Consider the following 23,544-nt stretch of genomic DNA (forward strand, 5'->3'; position numbering starts at 1 on the left):
CAGAGTGCTTCAATTAAATCTTTGGATCCCAGACCATAGTTGCAAGTTGGTTTCCCAGCCACCGGGATCAGCTGCTCTCTTGCTTTGGGTGTGCCTCTTTTTGTTTGCTTGTGGGAGTCAAGGAACGTGGAAGTAGCCTTATATTGAGTAATAACGTTGGTTCCATCTAGCTAAATGTTTTCTACACTGACCAGCGGTTAGACAAGGGACATTGCCAGACCTTCCTGGGAAATGAACCTGGGACCTTGTGCATGTAAAAAAACAGATGAGCCTAAGTGCTCCTTTAAGAATTTGGTACATTGGAAGGCTTTTGTTGTTTGCACCCCCCCCCCCCCAATAATCTCTCTGCGATGCAGCTGTTCTCTTCAGCGTAAATGAACCATATGAAAATTAAAGTGCATTTCCAGGGAAATCAGGGCATTCCCATCTCCAGGGGATTCCAAGGGTTTATTCTGATGATCTCTCAAAGCATGACCCAAGTACATTTCATCCTTTGAAGGGCTGCCATGCCCCACGAAAATGCAACCAGACGACCAGTCCACATGCAGCATGGTTACAGGATGGAACATATGAAGTTGCCATGACTACTGCATACTACAGGTCCTACAGACCCTTGCCTCTCTGTGTTCTCAGAACATGAAAGGTTGCTACCCCAATTCCCATCAGTTTTACCAGAACTGTGTGAAAAGATCTGAAATGTCTTTGTGTAATAGGCAGAACACACTTAAAATGGGAACTCCGGATGATCATTGCACAAAACCATCTAAGCAACAGAATGTGGGAAGATTCTCGCGTCAGGTATTCTCAACATGCAACAGTGGGGTGATGGAATCATGTGTGACCTCTTTTACACTGAGCCAAGCACCTGAACTGGGTTTGCATGCTGTAAAAAGATCTAACAAATGCTAAGAAAATACAGACTTCCAACAGAAACTCTAGGGACCCGACAACAAATGCAAAGCAAACTGAGCATTTGCTATTCTAGATTTGGATGGATAAGCTTGAAGTGTATAAGCACTGACTGATACTTCCCCACCAAGGAAAGTATTACAGGTACCAGGTGGGGAATCAAGTTTGTTGCTATGACCAATGTCCTCTTACCCAGTCTAAGGGTTTTTGTAATACCCCACACATCCACTTTCCCATGGAGGCAGGGCTTGATGTCTCTCTTCAGAACTTGGAATTCCTATTGCTACATGGTGGGGGCCAGAGAAGACATATAAAATCTCTTAATCTCCCACCCTCAAGCACCAACTTTCAGCTGCCAGAGAAATATGCCTGAGGCACACACTGATCAGTAATGGAAACCAAAAGGAGTAACAAACCGTGTCATCAGATGGTTGCACAAAAGTAGTGCGACGGCCACCAAGCATTTTGACTTTTAGGTTTCGTTACGGTTGGTATTGAGTGGAACTTCTGTGCATCATGGAAAACTGCCTTGTAAAGATGTGGCCATGCTTTGCCTCACTGACCATCCTCAGATGCTATCGCACACCTGTATTAAAACGTGAGGACTCATAGTGAGTCACTACAGAGGCAAGGGCCAGACCTGTCCTAGGTACCTCCTTTCACTCACTAGCATTTACAATGAAGTGTCACTATGGACATTATGATACAATGTACAAACTCTCAACCAGGAGGGAACTTTTGATTTTGAAACACATGCAATCTCTCCATCCAGGAATGGGGAGAGACACACCCTTGTTTTTGGGCTTGCACCCATTTACTAGTGGAATGAGGAAGATTTAACTAAAAATATTTTAGACCACTTTAGCATTCAAGCTTCAGGGCAGCTTTACCAAGTTCAGACTGCACAAACTAAAAACACACTGAAAATAAATAGTATACGCAAGACACCAAGTATGGCAAAACAGGAACCGAAGGCTGTCGGAAACAAGGTTTTTATTTGTCTGCAGAAGAAGTGAGTTCATAGCACTGGGGCTGCTACAGAAAGCGATGCTTCTGATAAAGGCTAATCTGGTGTCCCTGTGATAGAATTTGAAGCAGAACCTCATTGGAAGATAATAAATGCTGAGGAGGTAGGCTTCATATGAAAGGAAACATTAATTGATATAATCAGTTGTACTCAAAGCCATTTGTGCCAGCACTTTGAATTGAGCCCAGAAACAGACCAGCAGTCAGTGCTTATGCTTTGAGAAATGATGCAAGCATCTGTCCACACCTCTCAGCGGATTAGCTGCTGCACTCTACAGAGGCTGAAGCTTCCAATCCATTCTTCAATCAAACATTGTGTACAATGCTTTTCAGCTTTTTACAATAATGCAATCAGGAGTCATCAAATTAATGCAGTGGGTATAATTGAAAACACCACTATTGCCACAGTTCCCAACTTAGAACCAGCTCCAGCAACACCCCAAAACCAGTCCCTTACAGTTGAGTGTGTCCATACAGAATAGATCAATGATTTAATGTGTCGATAGAGGCATTACAGACAACAAATACCTAACATGGAAGCTCCAATGGGCCATCTCCCCGACATTCTTAAGTCTAACTGCAGTTCCACTGAAGTATCAAGAATTAACATGACAAGAGATATACAAAATTTTAAAGAGACATAGGAACAATATGGGTTAATTGTAATTTTTTATTGGAAAACAAATATACAACTTGGAATGGATTTGAGGCAAGTTGTGCCATAAGCAGATTCTTTTGAAAATAAGTGGCTGAACAAAAGTTTTAAAAGCATAGTAACCATAGAATAAAAGGTCTTCTGGTACGGGACCAGCAGTACAAAAAATAGTGTACGAGTACCTGGATAATACACCCGTTTTGCAATAGTGCAAACTTTTTAAGTTCCATATTGTTGACTGTCCATAGTCCACACAGAGTTAAGACTACATTTCAACAACATGCTAAGTTTCCTAAAAGAACTAATTTTAAAACAGGCATAACCTAGATGTTCCCTCATTTGACCAACACATCATCTAGCTTTAGAAGTGTGGAAGGGCTTAAATATCCAGAGTAAGCCACATGCAAACATCTGTTACTTTGATCATTTCCCCAAAATATCAGGATGACAGATAAAGGGAAAAACATGGAGGAATGAGTTTGTTACTATACATGCATATTCTCTTGACAGTAGGGGAAAACCTTTTACAGATAAGTTACAAACAGAGAAAAAGGCAAATAAACAATTTGTACAAGAAATTTAACACATTCTGTACAGTGTCTTCACTTTGCTGTCATCATTTGTACAAACTCTGTAGAGGAAAAGAGACAGTCATGTTTATTCAAATATTTCTGCAAATGTTCATATTAAGAATCAACTTGCTACATTAAGTGCTTCTATGTGGTCTAAACCAGAGCCTAGGGCTTGCTGATCAGAAGGTCAGCTGTTCGAATCCCTGCGACAGGGTGAGCTCCCATTGCTCAGTCCCTGCTCCTGCCAACCTAACAGTTCAAAAGCATGTCAAAGTCCAAGTAGATAAATAGGTACCGCTCTGGCGGGAAGGTAAACGGCGTTTCCGTGTGCTGCTCTGGTTCACCAGAAGCAGCTTAGTCATGCTGGCCACATGACCCGGAAGCTGTATGCTGGCTCCCTCGGCCAGTAAAGCGAGATGAGTGCCGCAACCCCAGAGTCATCTGCGACTGGACCCAAGGGTCAGGGGTCCCTTTACTTTTACTTATCAGAAATACTCTTACTGGTTGCTCTGTACAACTTAGGCAGATAAATTTCATATACCTTAAATGATAATAAGGATTTTAAAAAATGAATTTATATCTTGCCTTTTTCCCAAACAGGGATTCAAGGTAGCTTCCAACATTAATAAAAACTAGCTAGCTAAAAATAATCAAAATACATTGGAAGACATTTAAAAGCAACAATTAAAATACAGCTTATTACTACTAGTAGCTCCCCTCCTTGCATCAATACACATTGCTCAGTTTTCTTTCAAAACTTATCTACCTAACTGGAAAGCTATCAATCTAGGAATCCACATGAAGATTTCAAATATTAGACACACTGTATTAGTTTCCTAGGTCACCTGGCTCCAACTATGTCTATCTTTTAGGTGCCAGGTTAAGGCATGTTTTTATCCTAACAAATATTTTAATGGCTTGTATTTTAAGTATTAGAAGGATGCTGTATTTCAAATATTAGGAGTGAAGTTCATGATATTTTATTTTGTTTTGCTTTTATAATGCAAATGAAAATGCCCTGAAATAAGTACTTTGAAGGGTAGCATATAAATGCCTTAAATAAAATAGCCCAACTGCATGTTCTAAGCCCAGGGCAATATCTGTTTGGTGAGTTTATTCTTACATAAGTGATCAACTTAAACTACAATGGCACTTCTGAACAAACCTACCAGCTATGTACTATGATAAAAAGTCACTGTCTGCATTACACTGAGAACAGACCACTTTCCTACTGTACAGACATATGCAAAGTTTATTATTCATTATTTATTAATTAAACATATTTAAGTTTCTGGCAGAATGGTAGTTAGACCATACTGAACCACACTAGCTTTGCTGCAAATGCTGAAGCAGCAGCAAAGAATACAAGTATGGAATATCCCAACATGTGCATGGAAACAAATCTCCTTCGTATTCTGGCTAGTCAACTGTGCTATATTAGTCAATGAGAAAATCAGTTATCAACTTTACCTTCATAGTTTACTTGACCATCACCATCAATATCTGCTTCTCTAATCATCTCGTCAACTTCTTCATCTGTTAATTTCTCTCCAAGATTTGTCATCACATGGCGAAGCTCTGCAGCACTAATATAACCATTGCCGTCCTGTAAAACATTTACAAGTAGCTTGTAGAACTTTGCTATATTCAGGTGTGTGCAAGTTAGTACTTATGCAACAGGAAATAAATGCCAGAAAGTGCCTTGATCAAGCATAACTTCCATTTTTAATCCACTATCCCCTTCAAATCCCACCCTTGCCTGGAGGTGCACATGGCCAGAAATTTTGAGCTACTTAAAATTTATAGCACCACCTGTATTTCGGACTACCTTGGGTCTAAAATCAACATGCAGGTCACTCAAGTTACGAATGGTGTTGCCAGTACGTAAATTCTCCCTGGAATTGTTTATACCTTTGTTTTGTAAGAAACATACCATTTAAATTTCAGAAACCAGTCATATTATCCAGTTGCTGACTAGCTAGATTGTTGCTTGGTTTGCATCACTACACTTCCACAACAGAGTAAAGAGAACTAGTTCCAACATAGCCAAGCCTAGGTTTTGCAGGGCAGTAGCGATATGAAAAGACCCTGAAAAAGACCCTGATGTTGGGAAAGATGGAGGGCACAAGGAGAAGGGGACAACAGAGGATGAGATGGTTGGACAATGTTCTCGAAGCGACTGGCATGAGTTTGGCCAAACTGCGGGAGGCAGTGGAGGATAGGGGTGCCTGGCGTGCTCTGGTTCATGGGGTCACGAAGAGTCGGACACGACTGAACAACAACAAGCGATATGAATGAATGAATGCCTACTCTTTAGGAGCTGTCACAGTATCTGAGGGCTTCCTTTTCCTGCCTCAGCAAGAACTACTTAATAGGAAATGGGAATATCTCAGAATTGTTCTGCGAACATACACCAATTTGTTAATGGGTTAAGAATATAAGAGCTGACTAGATCAGGCCGAAGGCCCATCTGGTCCAGCATCTTGTTCTCACAAGGAACATACTGGTATGTGACAGGTTCATGAGCCCATATGAGAGGTTTAGTTTCAAATTACAACCCTGGCTTGATCTTTTTCAGAAATGTCACAAAGTAACTGGACATAAGATCTTAAATAGTAACAAATTCTCAAAATGCTCATGAAATGGGTTAAGCAATAAAATGTATCAACAGACTTATCAGAACCAGTAGGAACCAACCTCCTAAAAGCATTTATAGGAGAGTATGAAGAAGTGTTTTAAAGAACTGACACTTTGATTTATTTTTTTACAATCAAGCAGTATATAAATGTTATGAAATAAATCACCTGGACAGTGCCCCCCCCCCAGTTCTGAGGCTACCGCCCCAAAGTCCTGCTTTATGTAGACACCAATTTGTTAACCAAATAAGATGATACTTTAAGCATGGTCTCACCAGCACACCTCAAGTTGCATCTAAATTCGTATGAAATATTAGGGCTTCTGGAGATTAAGAATCTGACCTGTTTCTCAGCACTAAATTTAATTGAGTTAAACAACCCAGCCAAATAGAGAGCGGATGCCAACTTAGCTGAAACTAAAAAACTGGTGCTGAATATGAAAATTCTCTGAACTTGCAGTTTCAGATATTTCCCCTCCCGAGTGTATTAATTGAATACCTTATCAAATACACGGAATGCTTCTCTAATTTCCTCCTCGCTGTCTGTATCCTTCATTTTTCTTGCCATCATTGTCAAAAATTCAGGGAAGTCAATTGTGCCATTGCCTGTAAGATAATTTGGTTGTTAAATGAAAGCCATTTGTGTTGTAGTGACTTACCGTATTTTACGCTCCATAAGACGCAGTTTTTCCCTCCTAAAAAGGAAGGGAAAATCCCTGTGCGCCTTATGGAGCGAAGGCTTCGCTCCCGCTGCCTCCCCACATCCCCTGCCGCGTTTGGCAGGAGGTGGGGGGAGGCAGCAGCGATGTTGCTGGATCATGCCAGCACCTCCGTTCACCGAAAGAAGCTTCCTTTGGCGAGCGGAGCTGCTAGCACAATCCAGCAACATCTCCGCTGCCTCCCCCGACCTCCCGCCGAACGCGACGGGGGATGGGGGGAGGCGGCGGGAAGAGAAGGGGATGTTGGTGGATCGTGCCAGCAGCTCCGTTCACGGAGCTGCTAGCACGATCCACCAACATCTCCGTTGCGTCCCCCCACCTCCCGCGAAGGGGGATGGGGGGAGGCGGCGGGAAGAGAAGGGGATGTTGGTGGATCGTGCCAGCAGCTCCGTCCACGGAGCTGCTAGCACGATCCACCAACATCTCTGCTGCCTCCCCCCACCTCCCGCCGAACGCGACGGGGGATGGGGGGAGGCGGCGGGAAGCCTGCTTTTGGGATCGGTGGGCGGCAGGGAGGTTGGTAGAGGATTTCCTCCACCACCCCACGCGCTGCCCGCCAATCCCAAAAGCAGGCTTTTGGGATCGGTGCAAGGCACGGGGGGGGGGGGTGGAGGAAACAGCGGGGATGCTGCTGCTTTCTCCACCACCCTGCGCCCCGATGCCAAAAGCAGGCTTATCCCCTGTTGCTTTAAAGGGACATGGGGAGGAGGGGAGAAACCTTCTCCCCTCGTCCCCATGTCCCTTTAAGGAAGCGGGGATGAGCCGCTGTGAAGGGAGAAGGGGCTTTCCCTCCAGCGCCCCCCTCCGTGTTTTATATAGGAGGCAAACCAGGAAAATATTTTTCCCTGGTTTTTCCCCCTTAAAAAACAAGTGCGTCTTGTGGTCCGGAGCGCCTAATGGACCGAAAAATACGGTAACTATTTTAGACCAAGCTTACCATCAGCATCTACTTCATTGATCATGTCCTGTAACTCTGCTTCTGTTGGATTCTGCCCAAGTGACCTCATCACTGTCCCCAGTTCTTTTGTCGTTATAGTACCATCTCCATCCTTATCAAATAGCGAAAAGGCTTCCTTGAATTCTATAGGATATAAAGATTAGACAGCTTAAAACTAAATATATGCTTGTGCAACTGCACAGGAATTGAGAAGCATTAAGCACAATGAATGAATCCAAAGAAACAAAAGCACATCCAGGTCCAAACTAATATGGTTTCAGCAAGATCTGAGGTATCTAACATTTTCTAAACACTCTTATGTAACCTGCCTTGAGCAGAAACCAGGGTTATTTTTCAAGCTGACCTGCATTGTGTACAAGTGGCAAAGTCTTGCCAAGAATGTAAATGTAGAGCAGCCCTGCTAGATCAGACCATGATTTTCACAAGTGATCAGCCAATTTTTCAACCAATTTACAGCATGTTGAGTCAACTGTTTGAATTCTTTTGTACTTGAAAAGCCATAATCATTATTTCCTCATAGAAAAGGTTGAGAAAAAGAAAGAGCTGGATAGATGCTGATAATCTTGTTGAGATAAGAGCAGAAGTTTTTATAGGAAAAGAATATCAGTATTAATTTGCTCAAAGGGGAGATATATGGAAAAAATGGATATACAGTGGTACCTCTGGTTACATTCCGGAGGTCCGTTCTTAACTTGAAACCGTTCTTAACCTGAGGTACCACTTTAGCTAATGGGGCCTCCCACTGCTGCTGCGCCACCGGTGCACGATTATTGTTCTCATCCTGAGGTAAAATTCTTAACCTGAGGTACTACTTCCGGGTTAGCGGAGTCTGTAACCTGAAGTATTTGTAACCCGAGGTACCACTGTATAGAATGAGATAGTCGTACCTTGGGTCTCAAACACCTTGGCTCCCAAACAAATTGGCTCCCGAACGATCAAAACCTGAAAGTGAGTGTTCCTGTTTTCGAAAGCAACATCCGGAACAGCTTCCTGCAGCCATTCAGAAGCCATGCTTTGGTTTCTGAACATTTTGGAAGTCGAACCAACTTCTGGAACAGATTCCATTCGACTTCCAAGGTACGACTGTATAGGGTTGTGGAATGGAACTCTGAACTGGATGCTCCTATGGATGGAAGAATTTCACTAATTCTCTGTTCCATGTGCAGCACCTTCCTATCCTTCTGCCCATAGGAGAATCCTGGACTGGCTCACCTCTGTGTTGACCCTAGTTTATCACAAACTGCTATGACCATGGCATAGCACACCTGTTAAACAGTTTGAAATTCATGGAACTAACTGATCAATCTTGGAAATTTGACTATGAAAATGAAGTTTTTTTGTGTTGATAGATGCCCCATTGCTAAACTGTTTGTACTGTGGGTTCTGGCAACCAAGAATGAAAAATCTTTCTGCATTCAGATTAGTGTGGTAATATCAGTAAATGGTTTGCACTTTTTTTAAAGCAGGAACAGTGAAGAGGAGTATGTTGCCCTCCAGATGTTTCTAAAACTCCCAACTCACATCAGCCCTAGCAGTCACGTTCCATGGTCATGGATGGCGGGAACTGCAGTCCAACAACATCTGGAGGGCCAAAAGCTTCCCTTCCCTGCTTTAAATGACTTCAAATACAGCAGTCTCATTCCATGTTTTTCTGTTTTTCCATGACCTTCAGACAGCATTTAAGCAGGTTTCAAGCTTGAACTGAAAGATTAGCTCAGACTACTACACTCATTACTGTTTTATTTGTTTCAACAGTTTATCCAATGCTTTATGGCAAAAAACCCTCCTCTCAGTAGTTAAAGTATCTTTTCAGTTTTTACATTAGGGATATTTGTTTCTTTCAGTTAACCAGGAAAGAGTCAAATATGTTAAGGTTAAGACCAGTTTACACATCTAGTAGCATCCCCCCCCCCCCGTATTAAACAACTTTCGGAGATGCATGTATAAATGTCATTTCATGAACCCTGTAAACACACAGAGAGAAAGATTTAAACAAAATGTTAGACTGAATCCCTGTTACGGATTTTTACATTAGGGAGCTCCCCTCCCCCACCATAGGAAAATATAAATCCCTCTACCTCCCACACCATGATGCCATAAGACTCCAGGAAAATATTTCACTGGGTTCTGCCTTGGTTTAGTTTAGGACTTGGAGAAATATAGCAAAGAATGGATATGTCACATACAATTCTTACTTCTGAGTGCTGACCACTTAAGAGTCGATAACACTGGGTTTTTTGGGGGGTGGGGTTATCTTTTTGTAAAAAACCAGAGGCTTTCCTCCTTAGCATTATAGGCAATGAAATCCCAGAGAAATTAAAAGATATCTTCTTATACGCAACTGCAGCTGCGTGAAATTTGATAGCACGGAATTGGAAGGGAGAAAATGCTCCAGATATAAAAGAGTGGCAAATTAAGTTACAGGAATATGCAGAGATGGCCCAGCTGACCAATACATTAAGAGGAAACAACAGACAAGCTTTTGTGATAAAATGGGAGAAATATAGAAGGTATCTACAAAACATCAAAAACGGTATAAAATCTATGGCGGCCTTTGAGTGATCCTGGAGTTTTAAAAGGTGTATAATATATATGGCTAAGTTTAGAACTTGGAATGTTTTTGAAACGATATAAAAGATAATATAGCAGTGTTGAGTACATTCGCATATAGAAAATGAATGTTCATCGGGAAAAGATGGGAAGTCTAACCATAGAGATGAATGTTTTCTTTTCTCTTTTTTCTTCTTCTTTCCCTTTTTTCTTTTCTATGTAGTTTACGTTTAATAGGGATAAATGAATATAATTTGTGTAGTGTTATATTTCTATTTCTTTTATTATTATTATTATTATTCTTAGTATTATTATTATTATTGTGTGTATGAGGAAGCAAGGAAAGAGAGCCAATGAAAGATAAACCACATATGGGAAAGTACATATATTTTATTAATTTACATAGTGGAATAAAATATGTAAAATAAGTACAAATGTAAAACAAGTATAAAATGTAAAAAAATAAGAGTTGATAACAATGCCATAGCCTCTATCTTAAGGCTGCTGTAAAAAGCAAATCTAATGCATGCCTCCTGTTACTTCCTGGAATTTGGAAGCCAGTTTAAACCTAGGCTGTAACCAAAATAATCACTTTTAATCTTTTTTCAAGTTGAAGGTTCTTGCAAAACAAAACAAAAAGTCACGTGGCACCTCGAAAGACTGTTGTTTTTGCTGTAGGAGACCAAAACAGCTACCCTGCTAGAAACGTCTTATATGCATAACTGCTGTTGATGTGCTTCTGGAAACAATTCAAATTGCTGATTATGATTTCTTAAAGTATGACTTCTTAGGGGCCGGTTTATCTGAAGGACCACCTTCTACATGAGACTGCCCAAGTTTTAACACTTTAAGGATCCCTATGTCCAGCCAATAATTAAGGCATGTTCAGCACAGACATGAGAAAGGGCCTTTATGGTAGCAGCGTCCAGGCTCTGGATTCTATCCATAGGCACTTGTATAGTCCACACTGTAGTCCACCTAAACCTATAGACCTTGTCAATAAATGAAGACCTTTTTGTTTATACAGGCTTTTGACCTGCTAATATTTGTTTTTCCACTGTGTAAACCACTCTGGGTTTTTTATTTGTATTTTTAATATGGATTTTTATATTTTATATTTTACTACTGCAGGCTACCTTGGGCACCTAGGTGTGAAAAGATGAGGTGCATGTTTAAATACTCTACTTGCTTTCCCCTCTGCCATTTATGCACCTCTTTAATCTCATGTTCACAAACACCACTTATTCACTGAAGCACAAGTTAAATATCAGAAATGTGGAATATAATATGAATCCCTCAGAACTTTCCCTATACCACACTATTCTATTTAATAAGAAATGTTATTTTATTTACTACATTTATATACCACCTTTATCTTTCAAGGATCAAGGCGGTGTACATGGTTCACCTCCTCCCCATTTCATCCTCACAACAACCTTGTGAGGTAGGCTAGGCTAAGAGATGGTGACTGGCCCAAGGTCACCTAGGGAGCTTCACAGCTGAGTGGGGATTCGAACCCTGCTCTCCCAGGTCCTAGCCCAACACTCTAATCATTACGCCACACTGGCTCTATTTTATTATTCTTTATGATAATGTATACCTTCTATCAATATGCTGACAAGTGGACCCATTTATCCCATGCTTTATGCAAAAACATGTTTTACTGGTTTAGTATCCTGACACATCTTGATTTGGTTCCCACTAGACCTCAGTTGTGTAACTTTTGACAAAACACACCAACACTTGCATGGTGCTCTTTATCTAGCTTCTGAACACTCACCACTTCTTAAGGTTCAATATGAGTATGGCTCAGCCTAGAACATGTGAAAAAATGTATATTTTCTATGTGCAGAATGGGTGGCAAACCGCGTGAATAAGTGCTGTCTATTCAACCCAATACAGCAAGCTGAGTCTACAACTGTCAGCATACTTTTTAAATGTAAGGATGGGAAAGGAAGGATAAAAACTTGCCCATTACAAAGGCACTTACTATTCATAAAGGTAAAGGGACCCCTGACCATTAAGTCCAGCTTAGGTCCATTCACGGACAACTCTGGGGTTGCGGCGCTCATCTCGCTTTATTGGCCGAGGGAGCCAGTATACAGCTTCCGGGTCATGTGGCAAGCATGAATAAGCCGCTTCTGGCGAACCAGAGCAGCACACGGAAACGCCGTTTACCTTCCCGCCAGAGCAGTACCTATTTATCTACTTGCACTTTGACGTGCTTTCAAACTGCTAGGTTGGCAGGAGCAGGGACCAAGCAATGGGAACTCACCCCGTCGCAGGGATTCGAACCGCTGACCTTCTGATCGGCTAGCCCTAGGCTCTGTGGTTTAACCCACAGCACCACCTGCATCCCTATTCATAACTACCCCTTATTTCCATCTTGCAGAATCACACTATACACCATTTATAAATAATGCTCTACACATCGGGAGTCAAAGAAATGGCAATGAAATTTTAAAGGGCTGGTTAACTCAGTGCTTTAGTTCTATCCAGTGGCTGGCCTAGTAGATTCCTGAGGGAAGGTGAGGAAATACCTTTCGAGTATGGAGTACCTAGTACATGCCCTGGATTAAGCTTTCTGCCTACTGTATTAAAACCACTTAGGGAAGTTACTAAAATCACAATAAATGAAAAGTTTTGCTAAGATTTTAAGATTACATCAGCAACTTGCTCTATATTCAATAGCCACAGAACATTTTTTAAACTGCCACTTTATTTTTATTGCTACTTTTTATTGTTGATCACTTGCTTTAGAATAAGGTTAGTAGACAACTGAGTTTTATACTCTTGGTAATATTCAAATATTCAGAGGGCAGCTTTAAATAAAGGGCATCTCATTCCCAAAACTTAAATGCCCACTTTCCCCCATTGTATACAGGAATCTATACAACAATAACACTACTTTCATACACACCTTAACAATAGTAGCATACAATGTTCACCTCTTCTATTATCAGTACAAAGTATCACAACATTTGCCATTAGACACTTCTCTAGAGACCTGACATGCATTGGACCATAGAAAGCAGCTTACCCATCTTGTCCCACATAAATGCAGGTCCTGGATTTTGGGAATATCCTTCCACCAGCATAGTGTTAGCTATGCTTTAGAACTTTTAAAATGAGCTATTTGATAAACATGAAATCACTACATCACTCAACACTATCAATCCAAGACTACAAATGGTGTAGCAGTTGATTAGATTCACTAACCAGCAGATGTTAGCTACACCAATATTATTTAAATGCTTGTGTTCAACGGAAACTGTACAAAATCAATGTTTATTCTGACCAGCTACAAAGTGTTTATACTACACATGTACACAATTTCTCTTGATGCTACCATGTAACTGTTTGCTGACTTCCACAGTTTGGTCCGTTCACAAACTATTAAAAAACTGGCATCATACATGTTAAGAGACTATTAAACCTAAGTGCACCAGATACACGTGAATAACTACATTATTCAACTTACTGGGTTGTGACAGAATCTCTTAAAAATTTAAAAAGTGAACTTGATCATTAAACTTGGGCTTGAATGAAGCAAAGTGTCAGGGAACTGCCACCTGGCATACACAAAGCCCCAACGCCTATTGAGCAGCAGCACCTCTTCCAGCGGGGAAAGCCGCCACACCAGTGGGGAGGAGAGGGAAGGAACCAGCTTGGCGAGGAGAGGGCTTAGGGATACCACTGAGAGCCCCAGCACCTCTTCTAGCCAGGAGCCACAAACAGAGAGCCTGGCGGGGAGAGGGCTTGGGGATGTTGCTGAGACCCTGTGCTCACCTCGTCCGGCTGGTCAGGAGGGAGGCACACCATTTCCGGCACCCCAGTTGCGCAGAGCGGTGAAACGCAAGGAGGGTAGGAGACTTGGGGTGCCGAAGTTATTATGCTGTGAGAGAAGCCGGAAGGGGCCACTCCCAGATTCTGCCAGCAACTGAGACAGACATGCTTTTTGTAGCTCTGCACCGTAAATAGTTTGCACAATAAAACTGCAAAAGACTGTTTGGGCTCCTGCTCCGTTACTTGTGAGGCACCATCACGCGAACCTTACACAAAGTTTTACCACTTGACAAATATTAATGATCTGAAGTACAAAAATCTAAATATTCACACACACAGAATCAATCCCCCAAACCAAAAATACTAATATCTTTTTTTAATCTTATTTGGTTAATAGCAACAAAGGAGGGAGGAGTCAGTATGAATCCAGATTGTATAACTTGCTGCACAAGGAGAGAAAGCTTGTAAATGTGTACTCGTAGTACAGAAGTGCACACATGCCAATTTGTTACAGCAAGAAAAGCAAGTATTTTAAAATATGCAGGTTAACAAATAGGCAATGCAACAGTTCTATCCTGTGTGTTATGAATGTCAGGGAAGTCATGTGTAGTTAGTTCTTAGTTATATAATAAAATTAGGGGTACTGATCACAGCTACTTTTGATAACTACAAAGTTGCACATCAATTGAAAACTATTTAAGCTTTATATCACCATGATCAAAAGTAGTGCATATTTAGAATCTCACCTGCAATCTGCTCTTCTGTCAGTTGATCAGCCTATAAAGATAAAGGAAAATTAAATTAGTACCTTGGAAATTGACATCCTACTTACAGATTTGCCTGTTGCTAAAAACACTGCTATTTCTAGAGTATCTGCGGTAATTACGACTTCGACATAAAGCTTGGCCAGGAATCATTTTGAGAATGCCAGAATCAGAAAAAAATTCTAAATGGACATTAAGTCTACTTGGGTTCAATTAGAGATGTGAAGGCCCGGAACCCCCCCCCCCCCCCCGGAAAAAAACCTGTTTTTTCCCCTGAAGCCTTTGTTTTTTAAAAAATTGGAAAAATTGAAATAAAAAATAATTATGGAATGTTTTATTTTAACATGATGAATAAAATACTTTAAGGGGTTCAAATATTTTATAAATAATTTCTAAAAAAAAATGTATGGTATCAGATTATTCTAATTTCTGTGAGGACAAGCAAGTCCTAGGTTACAAACTGAACTCTCCAATGCAAGAACAAGATACATTTCTTCCTTTAGGAGGTGCTGTTGTCACCAGAAAAGAAAAAGGTTTCAGTTTTGTTTTTGCAGGCGTGTGGTATGGTATGCACTGGTTCTGTTCCTAGGCCTCAAAGGAATGGAAGAAAATATAGAGCAACAAAAAGGGCCTGAAAGTATATACTTAATTACAGCTCAGAAAATGATTCTGATTAAATTTCATGCCCAATCACTGAAACTTAGTCCCTCTTCCTTCTTCAGTTCTTTTTATGAGGATGTTTTTTTTTTAAATACTGTGGAGAGGAAATATGAATAATTGCTACTTCTGGATTTTAAAAAATTGTTTTGTGGAGTTTTTTGCTTCCACATTAACTAGTAAACAGTTCAGGAGATTGTTGCTCCATTTGTTACAAATACAAATAAATATTTTAAAAGTAAATTCTGTTTGTAACAATTGTTTGGATACACTATATTTTTAATATGCTAGTTGTGATAATTTTATGCCCATTAAAATTGTCCATAGTTATATTTTTTGTTTCTCAAGTAACAGAATGACTTTCAATCTGGAAAAGAAAAAAGAAGTGCTAATGTAGTATTTTTTTCAATTTTTCCGAAAATTTCCATTTCCCCCCTGAAAAAACCCAGATTTTTTTCCGAGCTTCAAAATTTCCAGAAATTTTACATCTCTATGTTCAATCTGGGCACTGCCTTTCAATAAAGAATGGGTCTGCTGCAAAGTGATGGGGGAGGGTCCTGCATGCCCTTCTCATACTGCTGCAGTTTTTATGAAGAGGAGTTATCTGCATCAGATGTTTTTTTCTGGCTGACAGCTGGGACAGGTTGAACTCTCATCTTTTACCCTTACGTAGCAGCCAACTGCTTGGGTGCAGCAGGGAAACTAAGCCAGATGGCAGTTTGCTCAAGCGATATTCTACCTCAAATTAAATAATGCAAAACAAACAAACAGCACAGTGCGGAAGCGGCTTTGTGTTGGGCATGATCAAAGTGAATCGTAATAATGGAAAACTAAAGATTGATATCCAATATTGCACCCAGTAAATTTCACAAATCTGATGACGTCACTTATCCAGAACACTATTTAAACTAAATTGTGCATCAAGGATTCATTTGATATGACTGGAACTAGAGGCCAAGCCAATTACTTGTCATAATGCTATAGAGACTGTACATCCACAGTACTATGTGTTCCCTGGCACTAAGAGCAGTTTTCAATTGCCCTGGAGCTCTGGCACAATATTCATCTGAGGCATAGAATAATCCTTTCAGATATTATGAAGTACCTGCCATATATGCAGCTGGAGCAAGGGCACATATGCCTAGTTCTGTGGAGAGCCTCACCTTAACTTGCAATCCTGTTGACCTGTTGACCTAATTTAAACTGAATGGGAATTTATGTTCTTTGGACTGGGAAGCAAGCTGATTATGCAACACTTATTGTAGGGAATAATGCACAAAAGATATCATGCTTTAAAATATACACTTCTTGGAAAAAAGTAAGGTTACTGGGTTATGTCAAGAACCCCAATGGCGCTTCCTACAGCATAAACTGAGCTATACTTGTATGCTACAGGTTGCATCAAAAGTTCCCATGTGATTCAAGTCCAACATGTTCACAGAAACCACAGCAAAATGCTAGCAGGATTTTAAACATCTTAACCACATCCTGCTTCTTTCAGGTGCAAATATATTTTCCTCAATGCAAACTTAATTTTCAACATTAAGAGTAATGATGGTATTATAGAAAAAACACATCTTAGATGTGCATCATAATGGTTTACATCATGGAAAGTTACTATAAATGAGAAATGCTTGTCATTGTCAAGAGTGAACTGTAATTCTTCCAAGAAACAGATATATGAACAATGTTTTAAATTCTACTAAATCTCTTAGCATTTATCAGTTTCATAACACCCAAAAAAAAACTCAAGTTGCACTCAGCAGTACCTTAAAATTTTATTTCAGATTTTAAATATAGCAGTAATTTATAGCATGCAAGATGACAAGGCTATTCTCCACAATACAAAAACCCCTATACGTACAAATCAGTCTTCAATTAAAAAAAAAAGCCTAGTGAAAATTGCATGCAAGTATAAAGTGTTAATAAGTAATATTATTGGGTGAATGCTACTTAATAGTATCATACAATGAAATGTAAGAATCTTGAAATCAATAAAATCAAGCTAACATTTTCAAAAGTATGATTTCATTACTTATTTTGCAAAGAATCCCAAAATTTATGAGAGGTTACCAATGCCACACCTCCCTTGGAAAAACTATCTACAACCTCTTTATTGGAACCAAAATGAGAGCTTGGTTATATTGTCTTATTTTAAATACCCCACCTGAAGCCAAGTTATATTACATCAGATTAGTCATAATATGAAAGCATTTCAGTTTGCATCATCTAGCACAGTGCCCTTCAATCTCAGGTCACCAAATGGTGTTGGATTACAAACCCTCATTATCCCCAGTCAGTTTAGCCAATATTAGGAATGATGGTAGCCCAATGCAGCACCTGAAACCCGAAGGTCCAGAACACTGATTTTTAGCCCAGTCTGCCACAAAACCATAGTCCAACCTACCACAGAACCATTCAACCAATCCTTCACCAGCAGGCCACCTGAACTGTTTCTCTGGGTACAATAGAAATTAATGTTCAAATCTGTCACATTTTCCAGTAATCTTCACTTTTAAATTCCCAGATTCAATTATTTTCAGGTTAAGTTGCAAGTCCCCCAATCTCCAACTAAATATACTAAATTTCCAGTTACAGGCAGTGACCATTTTGTGCATATTTAATTGACGGACACATAGGTCATTTTGGACTTGAAAAAGGGTAGAGTTATGCGTGCTCTGCTGACACACGCAAATGCCTAGAACGCAATCACCGCACAAATAGGGAGTTCCTTGTACAGACATATGAACCAAAGTGGAATGACATGAACTGCCTTCCCCATACTCAAGCTTCTTATAGTTTAGTTACCAAAGAGAAAGGTGACATGATACTGAAGGATAGGACTTAACTGTTCTGGCACAAATATATTTGAAGCCTTGGTGCATCACTGTATGTTGCTGGTAAGCTTCCTTCTAGATGGCTTTCAAATCACAAGCTACAAAGGCCTGCACTTCATAACCCTGTAGTGGACTGCATTCCATTTGAAGATACCAGACCTAAGGTGCACCTCAGTATCTATTTCTACAAAATAAGACTTTCGTTTTATAAACCAAGATCCTAACTCTCTCTGTGGCCTCAAGTTAGGTAAGAGTGTGTGTGGTGGAAGAGGCTTTCTCAGTTTGCTTCACACCCTTCACTTCTGCTTTATGAGTTTGAGCATAACACCATCTATTTTTATATACTGTCTAAATGGCCATACACATATAGCTAAACTTATTGAATGGAAGTAAAGGATGCTGGGGTAGCTATAGGTGAAGTGAAGCCTGCAAGAAGCGCCACACTTGGTTACCATGAATACTATGGCTAAAAAAACATTTAGCAGGAGTCTTGTGAACTTGCTGCTCACTTCCCCCTCAGGAAACTGATTCACTGAGACAGTGAAAACAGCAAGACTGAGTAGCCCAGAATTAAAGTCAAGCCCATGTTTTGGCTATTTCCCCACTCTCAAATTGTTTCATTAACTCGCTTATTGGATCTTGATTACAAATGGAGCGTGTTCATCAGGTTCAAAGGAATCAAGTGTATTTCTGAATAAATGTATGTCAGGTGGGGTGGAGAGAGGTGGATCAGGTATTTCATCCTTACCCACAATTTTACATGAGCAGGGCTTGGGGGATGAGGTTATTTCAGGCATATACTATAACCCCTTATTCGCCAAAGAGCTGCATTGTGCAACATTTGAAGTGTACTGCAACTTTGTATGGCAAGAAGATTTGCTTCAGTAAGTTGAACAGACTGTGGTGAGTCACTGGTGCAAGCTGTACATTCTGCATATGATCAAGGACCCTGTTCACCCGTTTCAGAGCTAGACCTGCTCCATGAAGCAAGGTGGATTGATTTAAATTACTGGAGTGGGAGGAAGAACCAGTATAAATAAATTGACTTTGAGGTAAAATTTCTAGTTTTGCAATTCATACATTTCCTGGAAAGAGTGCGAGCCAATTGCACACATAGCTAATATGTGTTGCATTTATAGAATACATCTAGTCAGAGTCTAGGTATATACTTGTGGCAAAGAAAGAGGAAACATTTCTTACAGGATGAAGTAATCCAAGGCTAAAAAACATGGTATTGTGGGGAAGTTGTGTGAGAAATTCAGATTATAACAGAGAAACTAAGGGAAGGTATCATGATGTGTTGGTGTAAACTAGCACTCCATCGTGCCAAGGTAAAGTGAGCAAGTTCAAATATGAGGTAGGCCTATGCAAGATGAAAGTGGATCCCTTCATGCAAGCTAGGATTAATGAGGGGCCCACATTCAAAACAGGTCATCACCACATCAGAGTTTGGTGTTGGCAGTACTACTAATACACTGCATTGATCATGTACTTTCATTAAAAATTACCAGTTATAATATTCTGTAGTAGCTCTATCAAGAGAAACAACAATCTGACCTAAACATCATTGTATGAATGGAATTTTGGAGTGTCACTACTACCTGCCATTCACATCTACAAGCATCTTAACTTATGCTGTAAGGAAATAAATACTAATAAGCTTCAGTGCAGGCTCAGCTGCAATGCTACAGCTACACAGACCCTTCAACCATCCTGGGGCCCTTATTTCTGTGCCTCCTCAATGAGAGGTTAGGAGGGTGGCAACACAAGAAGGGGCCTTTTCTGCAGTAACTTTATGTGAAATTCTCTCTCCAGGGAGGCTTTCATTATATACTTTTAGGCACCTGGTGCAAATGTTCCTCTTCAACCAGGCTTTTGGCTGACTAACATCCCATACCCTTTTAAATGTGTTTGTGGGAGAGGGATTATTGTTTTGTTCTACTGGTGAAGGGCAGTATACAAATTTAATAATTAATAATGATAGCTTCTAGCTCTCCTGGTAAAACCCATCTCTCCCCACGACATCCCTAATTTCACCCAAAAAACTTTTAAAGTGTAGAAGGTTGTGAGCAACAGGCTTCGGACAAGCTTTGAAGAAAGGAACCAAGGGCTATTCCTGTGGTTGTAGATGGGGGGGGGGAACGCTTTAAGACAAACTCCACTGAAGACAGAGGGGAAAATAGTGACCAGTAATCCTTATGTGAAGGGTCCCACGTTGGAATACTGTGGAAGAAAATATTTGGCAATAGAGAAGGGGCTCCTATATTGCTTGTTGGAAGGCTTTGAACCCAACACCTATACTAACAACACGGCTATCAACAGATATATGCAAGAGGAGCTCCAAAAAGGAGGACGCCAGGAAGAAAGCCCGAGTTTTGGATAAGATCCTCCCTCAAAGTGGTTCATTTTCTCCAATAATTTTTTACTCGTTTGACCATTTACCCACATTACATTGCTTGAGCAACAGTACCTGGGAATACAAAGTATCATAGGTAGGCACTAAAAAATTTCCAATGCCTCAAAACAGAAGCCTTTAAAGAATGCAAAGGGTCTGTGGAATTAGGCCAGTGTTCCATCTAGGCCAGTATCTGGTTCTCAAGTGGCCAGCCAACGTTAAGTTTATATTCCTAGGTGTCAACATTTTTTATTTTTTTGGAGTGTTTGTGATCTGGCATCTTGGATTTTTCCAGCCTTCAGTATATTCATATTCCAGGCACAACTTCCTAATAGTCCAGGGTTGGCTGCTTAAGAGACAGCTGCTGAGGCTGACATACCCAAATTAAACATGTTGCAGAACACTTACAAAATAGTTTACATCTACTCTTCAAATCTAAAGCAATGCACAATTTCTCTCAGGTAGGTCACTATGTTTGTGAGACATGCACTGCACCCAATATATTTAAGGAATGGAAAAGTATTTAGAAGATGGTCAATATTAAGCCTCTCACAGGGTAATGGAAAACTTTTAAATATGCTCATCTTGTAGATGAGGTTCCCAGAATACTAGCACTAACTGGAATCTTGATAGCTTTGAATATCTAAAATTATCCCTTGGTATATGAACTTCTACTTTTATGGCCACTGAAAAGCTAGTTTCCCTTGATGAATACATCTGCATACAGCCTTAGTGTCAAAACAAATCATTCAACTACACTTGAGTGAAAAGGTATTAACTGAGCTCACCTAAGCAATTCCTTCAATAGGAAGTGAAAATAAACCCATGACTGCCAAGCCAGAGGTCTGCAGCCATCTCCTTCACACAGCACATTCTTGCTTTGCAAAACACTAGGAGTATCAAATCATACCCAGCTTTCTCACTAATGCCTTTAAGATCTTACTGCAAAATTAGCATGGAAAGATTTTTTTCCCTTTTACATATCGTTGCTGCGCTCCCAGCGGGAGTCACAGTTGCCATTAGACAAGGAAGCTGCTCTCTTCACAAGGGTTTACGCCTAGAGGGAAAACTGCAGCACCAGCCTCTGCATTATGCTGCTGGATAGTTCAAGCAGACCCTCAGATTGATTGCCTTAAGTCTCCTTCCAAATAAGTGCCTTTATTCCAGTGCATGACAACTCGGTATAACCCTGCCAAGTTTTACTTAATAACGTGACAGCTCGACAGTAGCCATCAACAGGAAAAAGCCCTTTACTTTTTAAAAGGATACACAAGAACAGCGAACGGTTTATATTACTGTATCTCAGAGGTTACAAGGACTGCACTCTTTAGCTACCAGCACAGGGGTGGGGGAGCCACTGCACCGTCTGCCTCATTCTACCCTCCCCGCCCCGCTCCTTGCACAAACATCATGCAACTCCAAGTGTCTGGGCTTTTGCAGATTGCATGTTCTCATGCGAAGGTCGATCTGCTCTTACAGCTCTCTTCCCCCCACCCTTACCCTTGAGGACGAGCAAAGCCGGCGACCACGCGCAACCCTTTTGGATACCCCCTGCATCCCCCACCCCTCCAGGTGCGATATTGCAATGCATCAAGCAGCAGCAGCAGCAGCACGCCGCAACTTCTCCCTCTTGCAGCCGCCCCCCTCCCCGACAACACGCCGTTTCGCATGCACCGATTTTCTCCCCAAATACGCCTTCAAGCCTTAATTTTTTTAGGGGGTGGGAGCGAGATAGATCAGCGATCGCGGTTCTGGATTCCAGCAGCTGCTTCCCCACCCCCAAGCCGAGGGCTGCCAAGGAAGGGGCGGCGGTGACATCTCGGTTGCTATAACGACGCTGTTGCACCCACCCCGCCCCACATAAACACACGCGCGCGCCCCTGCAGCCAACTGCCGCCTGCGCCTGCCTTCTCAGCCATTCTTCCCCTAAACAAAAATCCCTCGACTAGGCAGAAAACTGCCGCCGACTATGTAGGTGTGCATATGCATATCTCTCCCTCGTCCAGAACGCGAGGGAGAGAAAAGCAGCATGGCGCCGAAAACAACTGTCGCCGGTGGTTTGAATTTTGAATCCAGCCGAGGAACGTTGAGATACACACACGCGCGGAATGGAAGGGAAACGAACCACCTCCCACGCGCCCGCGCCTTCCCACAGCCCCCCGGGAGGCGGATGTCCTCTCCCCCCACCTCACATCAGCCTCAGGTTAAAAAGGCGCGGATTGCGCGCGGCCCAACCGCCAATCCGAGTTAAAACGCAAACCGCCTTTCCCCGCTCGTTCGTTTGCTAACCATGGTGGCTCGGCCCGGGCTTGGCAGCAGCTAACGCTGAAAACGAAGGCAGCCTCGCTAAGCGCGGTAGGCGGGAGTGGCGCGCTGTCAGTCGTCTCCTCCGCTCCTGCTACCTTAACTGCTCAGCGGCTCTCCTCAGACTGGGCACAGCGCGCTTGCCGGCAGCGCCTCATAAACCACCTCACCGCTCTCCCGATCCCTCCGCGCTCCTAACCCGCCCTATCTCCCTTCCGTTTCCAAATCACCATAGAGAAGCCGCGGCGCGGGGCCAAACAAGATCCGGCCCCACGCCCTCAAGCAGCCGTTACCAACCGTCGCTGCGGCTGTCTATCCCTTTCCTTCCTCCCCACACCGCCACGATGCTGTCCGTCGTCCCTACTCGACGAGAAACAAACAAGGATAAACAAGAAACAAGTCGTCGTTGTTGTTTTTTTTTAAAAAAAAAATAAATTTGAAAAGGAGGGACTTTTTCGTTGCGCGGAGGAAGACAAAACGTGCGAGTGCGGTAGTGACCGACGGATTCCGCTGATTGGTGGCTTCGTACCTGCAATGCGTCACTCGGGCATGCACAGTCTGAGCTGTGGAGCGAAGCGCCCCCTGCGAAGGAGTCAGACAGTGGGAACGGGGGTTATGGGCGGGAAAGGGCGAGCGCGTCCCTAGGAAGAGGCTGGAGCCGCTCAGAGTCTTGAGGGAAGCCGGTGCTGGCGCTGGTGAGCGCCCGAGTGCCAGGATGCCTGTGTATGTGCGCCTCCTGTATATGGAAAGTTCCGGGACTGAGAGGGAAAAGCGGGA

The 23,544-nt window shown here is 41.8% G+C and overlaps 1 protein-coding gene across 1 annotated transcript; it reads right to left on the reverse strand.

The window, feature by feature from the left end:
- Positions 1-2,587: 2,587 nt before the first annotated feature.
- On the reverse strand, positions 2,588-22,915 carry CALM2 (calmodulin 2). The gene is made up of 6 exons (XM_033144920.1): positions 22,753-22,915; positions 14,557-14,587; positions 7,454-7,597; positions 6,297-6,403; positions 4,633-4,768; positions 2,588-3,221 (listed from the first exon to the last, which is right to left on the reverse strand). The coding sequence occupies exons 1-6, from the start codon at positions 22,753-22,755 to the stop codon at positions 3,193-3,195; spliced, it is 450 nt and encodes a 149-aa protein (XP_033000811.1). The 5' UTR covers positions 22,756-22,915; the 3' UTR covers positions 2,588-3,192.
- Between the last annotated feature and the right edge of the window lie 629 nt (positions 22,916-23,544).

The sequence above is a fragment of the Lacerta agilis genome, chromosome 3 (assembly GCF_009819535.1).
Source record: "Lacerta agilis isolate rLacAgi1 chromosome 3, rLacAgi1.pri, whole genome shotgun sequence".
Classification (NCBI taxonomy): domain Eukaryota; kingdom Metazoa; phylum Chordata; class Lepidosauria; order Squamata; family Lacertidae; genus Lacerta; species Lacerta agilis.